At 40.3% G+C, this 10,637-nt stretch overlaps 1 protein-coding gene across 5 annotated transcripts in view; it reads right to left on the bottom strand.

Moving 5' to 3' along the window:
- Positions 1-3,416: 3,416 nt before the first annotated feature.
- Positions 3,417-10,637, bottom strand: part of mid2 (midline 2) — a 154,852-nt gene continuing 147,631 nt past the window's right edge. For all 5 annotated transcript variants that reach the window (XM_017689955.2, XM_017689957.2, XM_017689950.2 and 2 more), the window contains 2 exons: positions 6,739-6,946; positions 3,417-6,075 (listed from right to left, as the gene is read on the bottom strand). In XM_017689955.2, coding sequence (XP_017545444.1) covers positions 5,673-6,075; positions 6,739-6,946 — 611 coding nt within the window. In that variant the 3' untranslated portion in view covers positions 3,417-5,672. The remainder of the gene's footprint in view (positions 6,076-6,738; positions 6,947-10,637) is intronic.

The following is a 10,637-nucleotide window of genomic DNA, read 5'->3' as shown; positions in this document are numbered from 1 at the left end:
GCTCATGGATATAATCAACGATTCCATCTTGTTATGTGATATCTATGAAGGCTAGTATGGACAAAACAATTAAGCGAGAGCTCAGATTATGGAGAGAAGGTTCTTTAGTGTGATTTTCAATTGTTTGAAGTTATCCAGTTGTAAAGGAATGCAAAAAGAGGGAAAGCAAAGTTTGTTGCTATAGGACACCCCCAAAACTTAGCTCTCTTCTGTCAGAACAGAGTGATGCACTGGTAGCATTAATATTGCATGATAGCATTAATGTTATTATAGATAGGGCCGGTGCTGGGGTAGTTACTTAAAAGCATAATCCATTACAAGTTCTCTTTATATAAAGCTGTAAAATCTCTTTATATAAAGACGCACCGACAGTCCATGACTGAGGTGTCCTTGAGCAAGACATCTAACCCCCAATTGCTCCCCGGGCGCTGTGGATTGGGCTGCCCACCGCTCCGGGCAAGTGTGCTCACTGCCCCCTAGCGTGTGTGTGTGCACTAGTGTGTATGTGGTGTTTCACTTCATGGATGGGTTAAATGCGGAGGTGGAATTTCCCCATTTGTGGGATTAAAAAAGTATCACTTAACTTAAGTTCCTAATGACTCTAAAAATCTAATGGTATTATGTTACTAGTTACTTACAGAAGTTTAGGGCTTTAACTAATTTAACAATGGCACTGCAGACAATAGTTATTATTGTTTATTGATTTTTGCCACAGTATTGTGTATCAGTATTGAAATCACAGATATTGTCACAGTTCTATTTGAGAAAAAAAAAAAAAAGTCTAGATCAAACTCTGGCTCCTGCTGAGCCTGACACCCTCAGAGTTCACACTGGATTCCTTCTTTCATTAAGAAAAAGCTCAAAAAAAGGCAAAAAGGCACACTAGCCTGCTGATTGCAGAGCTGAGCCCAGTTCAGAGCTGAGACAGCTTTGCATAGAGCAAGAAGCCCATACAATCCGCCCCCCGGCTCCTCCACTCTCTGCGTTTGAATCGCTCCCTCGTCTCTGCTGAGACAGATACCCTGCTGCCACTGATAGCGAATATTCAATTTGGAGCCTTTTTTTCAGTCGCCCAGCTGAAGCAATTAAAGGGTCTTGTGCATCGCCGAAGAGGAGACGGCGGGCCGATTTGCACGCCTTCACATGGCGCCTGTGATAAGCGCCATTGCTGAGGAGGAGCAGAATCAGTGAGTACTGTGACTGCAGCAGCACATGGTGAGAGCAAACAGGCACCGAGCAGACACTGAAAGAGCGTCTGTCGTTTAACTGCACTGCATTTAATTAGGAGTAGAAATGCAGCACCAGTGGGAAAGTGCACAAGCAGCACTTTTGACATCTTTTAATGAGTTAATTGCCCTCTTTCCTAGTTTTGACCACTTTTTTTCTTTAGGACAGCAGGCTGTAGCTCTGAGCTTCAGTCAGACTTGCTTTTAGCTCACGTCCACGTGCTTTTAGTTCACAATCATGCTCTACTGTTCAAGTTTGGAATCACTTATAAAGTGTTTATTACTGTTTTGTTACTAGATTTAAATTTGACAGACACATAAAGCAATTCTAGATGTTTTTTTATAGAACATATTTCCAAAACAGAAGTTACTGAATGATAATATAGTCTAGAGTAATGTATTCATATTAATTTCTTATTAAGTAATCTGGATCATGAAATAACCACTTTTTTGATATAGGGAATCTTTCACTATATTGTTTTATATTATATTTTATTATATTATATTATTCCAGGCCCAGATCATCAAGTTATGGACCCCTGAACAGTCAAGCAGCCTAGCTAAAGTATACTGCCGCAACAGGTATGGAAATGATTTAACTTCAGATCTAACCTCTGATGATGCAGATCACTGCCAACGAGGAAGAATCAACTTTCTAACTTAGATGGTAATAGCATCTTCTACTCTGTGGAAGCTTCAGGTCTCGCTTTTACAGAAACCTCAGGCACATCTTTTGAATACCTGGAGCTTCACATTGAAAGTACATTTATGGAATGCTATCTCAATGCTAAAACTTCAAACCAATATTATTAAGGATAGTGAATTGGTTACTAAGCAGTGATTGGAGGAGAAAAATAAACTGACATTTAGGAAAGATGCACACCCTGGTGTTGGGCAACTCAGTTATACTAACTTTAGCTTATATTAGCTTAGCTAGGGAACTAGCTAGTCATCAAACATAAAGCAAACAGTTTTCACCTCTAATTTCCAGCACTTTGGATGTTTTTCTCCAAAATGTTTGCTGTAAGGGTTGGAGAGATCACTCTCTTCTCCAATTCACGGAACATATTTTTTTATGGTGGAACTGCAGTGACATGTCGTGTCAAAAACAGAAATCAAAAATCAAAAGAAGTCAAATGGGTGTGTTGCGTTGCATTGCATCATACTGCATCTTGCTTTGCCGCTCACTGTGAGTGTAGACGTTCTCATTATTTACACTGAAAGTGTTTTGGTTTTGTTGTGACTTGTGTCGCATGCTGTTAAGACATGGGATTAGTTCATTTTTCGTACTGTGCCATTAGTAAAGTTTCTATTGCGAGTCAAAACAGCTGTTTAGATTTTCTAAGGATTCATAATTACTCCTTAAGATCTAAAACCTACTGGATGATCCAGGCCTGGCAGTTGCAGTTTTATCATATGAAGAAAGCTGCAGTTGTGCTGTTCATTCAATCTTGGCAAGGCTGTCTTTGTCCATCATTGCTCACTAGCAGTTAAGTGAAGTGTGTGAAGACTTTATTTCAATCGTAATATTTTTATGCAGAAATTGTGACAAATGAGAGAAATGAAAGTGGACAGGATAAACACATCAAAAACAGTTGAACATCAGTCCATGAGACACGTGCATGTTAGCGCTTCTTTTTGACTGCCAGCCCATTAAACAGCAATTCCAAACATTTGAACTAGTGTATCTGATGTCTATAAAACTAGGCCTGCTGACGTAGTCTAGCTGTGCTCTGTGCCAGGCATGGCAGCTGAGGAGCATGGGCAAAGCCCCGGCTCCTGACTGGGGGCGCTCGGTGCCCTGCCAGTGCAGCAGGCTCCTCTCTGTCCTCTCATGCCTATAGCCTCATGGGCACACTCGCCTGGCATCAGCAGCTACCCTCCTTGTCCTAAGACACAGCGCGTCTGTAAGGAGAGCATGAAAGTACGGGCAGGACGACAACATACAAAACAACACAGCTGTTTGGGATCAGACTTTTAATTGGACTTCAGCTCACATAAATAACAATATTTCATATATCTCATTTTATATATATATATATATATATATATATATATATATATATATATATATATATGTATATATATGTATATATTTGTATATTATACAATTTTATATATTTCCCCCTATGATTTACATTCTTTTCTTGCTAAAATTCATAGATCTATTGAAACAGAAGCTGAACACACTAGTGTTTGATCATTTAATAAAGACGGAAATAGCAAAGTGTAGTCGTTTCTCTTTACTGCAGATGTAAAAATAATCACTGAACAATGGAAATGTAAATGGTTCATCAGTCTGTTCTCGTAAGCTCAAAGAAACACACAGCGAATTGTAAACCTGATATGCAGAAACACACAAATATCAATGATTTCTATGCTGGACATTCTCCATGAATGTTTTCATATAAAACAGCACAGAGCACTGGAGGAAGCCATTCTACCTGGGCCAGAGTGTCACGCTGGGACCCAGTGAAGCACACTTGAACAAATGCATTGAACTTGTCAGTTAAGCTCTGAGATCAACAGCCTCTAAGTAAGACTCAAGCGTGTTGGAAAAGACATTGCTTTCAAAGTCACCCCAAGTGAATTCTGAAATGTGTTCAGAGATTTGAAATCCAAATCCGAAGCTTGTCTGAAGTTCCCTCAGATGTCTCAGCAATGTTCAACATGGTAATGCTCAAAATGGACTGACCTGTCAAAAGCCACAAATATTGCTTTCGTAAGCGTGGTCCACCACGTCATCTGGCTATAATATAAAGCATGAAATGTTGGACAGCTGAAAGCTGGCTGAGCCCTTCTATGCAGTATGTTATGGTGTATGTAACTGGTAACTCTTAGGAGAAATCAAGGGCTATAATTATTCTTGTGGCAATGGAGGCTCCACAACTGCCCATTTCATGTGCCTGTAAATCAACATCCCCTGAATGTTTCCATTAGCATTAGTAACAGAACCAACTCTGTTCTAGAAAGAAGGACTCTCAGGGGTTTGCATCAGTGCTGTGCTGGTCCATTAGATAAGAAGCATGCTTTATGATGTTTGTATAAAAAGAGTCTAAAAGCAAAAAGAGAAGTGAAGGGAGGTGTAGTTAGCTGAGGGGACATGGGGTCAGAAAGACAGAGATAATGAGACAGATGGACAGGGAGACCCCACTGATGTGTGGCTCCAGCTGCAGCAGGACAGCGCCAACAGTAGTATGTCTGCTCCTCTATGCCTACACAAGGGCAAACCAGTGTTAAATTGGATGCACACTTCTGTTTCATGAAGGATCTCAAGTATAACACAATATTGCAAATATACGTCATCTTGCTACACAAACGTTTTCTTTTTGCTCGCATTAGTACAAGTGATTGTCTACAACAGGACCCACCGATTTCTCCCTGAATGATGTACTGAGGAATCACGTATGAGATGTGAACTCATAAAACAGGGATGAAATAAATAAACCTGGTGGATTATGGGCTTAAGAAAAAAAAATAAGGCGTCCATGCCACATTTGCTTAGGGTGGTCTTTCGAAGTGTGTTTTTCAACAGAGAAGCCTAACAAAACCCTCAGAACGTTGCCTTGTATTGATCTGATGAGTAACAAATTACGTGATAATCTGAACCTCCTTTCAAACATTCAATGTAGTCTGCACATGGGAAAAAGTGTACATTATGCTCTATGAAGTCTTCTGAAGACACACAGTGATTTTGTGAGTTGGTATGAATGTAAATGGTGGGAAGCATCCATAGATGGATTGTTTTACAATAAAAATACTATACGGATCGGTATAGATACATGTTTAGAATCACCAGTGGGACCAGCATGCTTTTCACAAAAAAACAAAAACAAAACAAAACAAACAAAAAAAAAAACCCCAAGAAACCAATAGAGTGGGAACAAATCACAGAGGAAATACGTCTCATGCCATAAACGTCTAGACAAAACGCAAAGAAAAGGTTCATCTTGTTCTCCCTGAATATGAAAAAAGTGTGAGTTTTAGCTTTATCAGATAATAAATGTTAACCTCAGTAGAAACACCATATTCATATCCCTTTTTTCTATAGAAGATAAATCCACTATACTCTATCCAAAGGATGTCCAGCCCTGTCCCCAATCAAGTCTTTTTACACGCAGGGGCACTATGTTCAATCTAAAAAGTGCTTTTATGGATACATTAAAACCCAACAAAAAAAGCAAACCATCTTATTAGTCATAAATAATTTATGTTGGTTTCATTTTCTATAAACTGTTTCCATTAGAGATCTTGCAATCCATGACTACTTGTCACACGACACAACTCAAAGTCTATGACTGCAATCAGGAGCAACTAAGCACATCCTTCAAACCAAGCGCCACCAATTTCATTCTGTCAAAAAATGAGATCAGAGTTGAGGAAGCAGAAAGAGGAAAAATGGCCCATGGGCCCTCGGAGGGAAGAGTTTCCATAACATTAAGGGACTCAGTTGCAGCCCTTTAAGCCCGAGCTGTAGGGTGAATCCTGCTGCCGGCATCCACCATCCTGCTGCTCAGGGCAGTCCACGAAGTCGGGCACCGGCAGCCCAGACAAGATCATCACCGACTTGTTCCAGATCATGAAAGTAGGGGCCACGGGAAGCAGGAAGGAGATGTCAAAGGTGTGCAGGTGCTGCGAGTTCATGGCGTCGTAAAAGGATAGTGCGTTGTTGTCGTAGTCCAGCAGCACACCCAGCCGCCGCAGCTGCAGCGACGCCTCCACCAGCATCTCCTTGCCGTTGTGCCGCACCAGGAAGTTGTTGTTGCAGCGCGAGAACACCCACGATGATGAGTTCTTACCATTCCACTCATTCTTCGGGGCCGACTTGTAAGCCACACCCACGGCGTACCTGTAATGGAAGACGTGTTTAGTTTGTTTACTTTGGAGGCGTGAAAAAATAAATTAAGTGGAATGGAAGCTGTAAAAAAAGAAACTAAATATAAAAAATGGGATATTATACATATATATGATATATAATTATCACATATAATATTTAGTCATTGAGGCTTTTGTGTAATATTCATATTTTTCATATATGAAAAATAAATAACTTGTACTGAAAGGGAGTTTTGACTGGAAATTAAATAAATGAAGTCTGGTCACTGATTTTTGCATAGTACTGTGAATTATGTAGCAAAAAGCTATTCACATGAAAGTATCTTTCAAGCTGCTTGAAAATATAATAAAGTGCCCAGTGCTGCACTGAGGGGCCAGATGTTAAAAAAAATTATAACTGTAGTAGTTTGTATATAGTGTGTGAATTAAAATATGACCAAAAAAAAACCATGGACAATAATTGCTGTGGACAAGGTTTTAGCTATTATTATTTTTCATTTTTATAATTTTTATGTTAGGCAAGATCAGGGAAATATTTCCCATGCGGATTAATTCACACTAACATCTAACTTTAACAGCAACTGTAAGTGAGACAAATACAATTCTAAAAAGGGAGCCATGTTTCTGTAACCCTCTATTTATTGTATCTTTTCCCCTCAGCAGCAAGGTCACTCACCATGTGCAGGCACCCAGCAGCACCTCCCAGTAATGGCAGCCGCTGTCGATGAAGACATTGCCGGCAGCCCCGTAGGAGCCCGTACCACTGAAGCGCTCTGGAGTGTGGCTTTTCTTCAGAGAGCTCTCATCCTTCTCCATAGTCAGACAGTCATTGGATAACCGCAGCTTCTTATGAGCCGTCTTTGGGTCCAGCTTAAAAGGCTGGCCTGTGAACAAGAGTCCCACAATACAGCATGAACATGTGACTGCAACAGAGTTTAGGACAATGTATTCCAAGTGTCTGCACTGTTCCCTAATTCCCTAACTGACATGTCCTTAATAAGTTGTAAATAGTGTTTTAAGGCTGGGGAGGGGGTGGGGGGAGGGGTGGAAAGAGATAGGTACTCCAGAAAAAAGATTTGGAAATACAGACTTACAAGATATGCGTGAGATTATGATCATGGAATTTTATCAGGTGTTCACAAAAATTCAATAGAAAACATTCCTTGGAATAGCACCAGAACAGTTATTTCCAAACAAAACCCTACAGCAGAGGTGTAGCTACAGGGGCATGGGAAGATTTATGCCTGCTCGAAAAAGAGAATGAATATGCTCAGAATGAACTCATATGCGCTTCCTTGTGCCTTTATTCCCTCATTTAACAAATAAAAGAGAAAATCAAATCTCTCTTTTGATCATCACCACCTTCACACGCCTGCATGCCACTGACTTTGTAACGTTGCAGGTTTAAACCAACTGTACAATCTTTTTTATGGAACAATGCTTTTTTTTTCCAACGTTAACATGTAAACACAGCATTACCCTGCTTAACTGTTTTTTGCAAGTTGACCAATACCCTTCATGGTATGTGTATTTATTTAGATGGTTATATGTATTTATTTACAGCTGCTAGATAGTATGTGATACACTCAGTTTTGTGTCTGTCGATGTGCTAGTCTATGCCTTGCATTCCAAGAAAATTCCAGCTTTTGGCTTAATTGGTAAACGCAAGGTTAAAGTAGAAAAGGGGAAGCAGTGATAGAGTGAGCAAGGCTGAATGAGGACAGTTCTCCCAATGAGTTTTCCACTCCTCTTTTCAGGAGCCTGGGAACGAGCTTTAAGCGAAGGTCGGGCCTGACATTTCATTTGGAACCAAAGCCAATTCTCTCGTTCCCAACCTAATGAGCAACAATACCTCAAAACAATCAGCTGCCCTCCCTTCATTCCCAGCCGGAGAGTGGGTTACTGTGCTCGGCTATAAGACACTCGAGCAGTGTGCTGCTTCAAGCCAATTCCATTAATGTGCTCTCGTCTTTGAACTGCTTATCACTGCGAGTGCAGCCTTCCCCACACACTCGTGCACAGTCATGCCTTTCCATGGGACTGTCTGCAAGGGAGCTGGAGCACACACATACGTACACACACGAGACATGCCGCATTGAGTGCAAACGCAGCGAAACACTTCTATCCCAATACAGCAAATTAACCAGCACCTGTAAGACAAGGAAGGTGGAATAAAGATTGTGCAATTCAATTCACGAGGCTTTGATGCTGGCCAACAGCAGACTGTGTGGGAGTACTCCACTGGGAGCTGGAGAAGGCTACCACATTGCTAGGTCTAGAGGGATCTGATGAGAACATGTTCAACATGAAAACATAAGCGCTGATTAAGTCAGAAGGGGAGAATATTTTCATCTCATATTCTGTTCCTTCACATCCGGGAATAGCACCAGGACATTAGAATCTTTTGTATTTCATTCTTCCTAATTTGGTTTTAAATAGTTCTGTGGTGTTGTCTTTGTGTGTACTGACTAGAGAGCACCCCAGGCAGAAATTTAAAAAGGTGAGCAGCATTCGGTACTGCTTCACAATGCAAATCGTACAATTAGGTGACCGTGTGCAAAGAGGACAAGGTTACTCTGAGCATCATCTCGTTAAGCATTCCACACACCTATGCATGTTTATCCTAATTAAGACACCCATTATATGAACACTAAATTGGCCTGCGGGTGTCAAGGGACGCAGAATAAAACATGACTGCTGACAGTGTGTGTGTGAATTAGAATAAGTGGACAGAGACATGATTATGCACGGTAACTAATATTAAGCCACAGCAAAAAATCCAACACAATAAAGTCGATCAGTCAAGACATGCTTGATGCCTGGAGTTTAGGGAAGAAACAGAGGCTTATATCTCACCAATGAGTGTAAGCTACATGGCTAAATCATCAAACACTTGCCTCCATACACACAAACTTGTTGGTAAAATTTGCTGTTTTGAGTGATGAATATAGATGTGTTGATAATAAGTTTTTCAGTTTGGGAATCCCTCCTCTCCCCACTAAACCCAGCACAGCAGCTTTTCAAAGGTATGGTATATCATTTATAAATCAGACAATGACACTGGAAGTGAAAAGAAAGGCAGATTTTGTGAGCAATAAAGTTCATTTCATTTTCGCATATTAAGATTTCCTTTAGTTTGATTTTCTTTAATTGCTTTTGGACATTAAGCAAAAATGTTAATATTTAAATCATCATTGTCTGCAACCAAGACAATCAACTAACACTAAAACTGATATAGCTGTGGAGTATCGTAACCTGCTGTGAGAGCTCAGTGGCCGTCTACAAATCACACCACAAACATAAACCATTGTGGTCCATTTTGGAGTCATTAGAACACAAATGATGCATAAAATAAATGTGCTGTCTTAAACAGACGATTTCTGCCAAATTTGTACACGCTGACCTTTTGATCTTGGTAAGGCAAGTCAGTGGAAAACACTTGAAAGAACTCCATTAAATAATTCCACAGTAATTTTCGCCTCATTGTGCACCAAAATATTCAGATTAAAAATCACTAAAATGTTCTCCTAGAAACAATGGCAACAGGACTGGTTTTTGGACTTCTCCGTTTTTTTTAATGTTCATTAGTTTTCATGTGAGTGTCTCTCAAATGCCTAGAGATGTTAAGCAGCACTCTGCAATGTTTATGTGGTTTCTGAGACTGTTTACGGTATATTATGATTTTTCCCCAGACTAGAAGACATATATGATGGCAAATAATGGCATTTTATATTTGCTTTCTAGGTTAAACAGAGACATTTAAAGCTCATGATACACATTCAACTAACATATTCTTTATTTTGTATGTTACAATTTGGATATTGACTCTTTTAGTAAGCATGTTAGCCAATTAGCCCACAGACAGCCTCTTCTCATCAATAAAAAAACAGCAGAACGTGCTCGGAGGAAAGCGCCAACCACCAGTTCTGTTACATCAGCTAACAGATACCTGCACTGACTAGCACTGCGTTGAGTGATGGGGGAGAAGGGGGCGGCATCCTACCCACCCAGAGAGAGCAAGGCCAGTTGTGCTCTCTTGGACTCCCAGCTCGCGATCTCCTGATGATAGGGCCAACACTTAGAGGGTTGTGCCACTTGGGAGCCCCAATAACCTCCTTTCTTTAAAGGAAATGCACCGTTGTATTCATCATCTGATTTCTCAGATGACTGATACATTGAAAAGTAACGTATGTGTGAACTAGCAGGAAGGAAGCAGTTTTATTTACTGTCTTCTTTAAGACACAAATCGAGAAGTGTCATAGCATTCTTGCACTGCTATCTGGCTTTCTACATTAAGTTGTAGACTGAGAGGGTGAAGTGCAGAAATCCTGCTGACTAAGAACACTGTCTGCAGACTTTTGATAGCTGCTGTCAAACACTGACACTGCTGTCAGTTTACTAAAAATGGCAGTAATGTGCTGCCTCTATAGCATTACTGACAATATCAGTTTCCTCTTTAATCTCAAGGTTTTTCCGTCTATTTCTACTCACTTTCAAGTCAAAACTTCTGCATATGTAGGATATGATCATGGAGATTTATTTAGTGAACCACGTGTGCTGCTTACATGATTGCAT

Source organism: Pygocentrus nattereri, chromosome 8 (genome assembly GCF_015220715.1).
Source record: "Pygocentrus nattereri isolate fPygNat1 chromosome 8, fPygNat1.pri, whole genome shotgun sequence".
Classification (NCBI taxonomy): Eukaryota; Metazoa; Chordata; class Actinopteri; order Characiformes; family Serrasalmidae; genus Pygocentrus; species Pygocentrus nattereri.
This window is presented reverse-complemented; position numbering and strand designations above follow the sequence as displayed.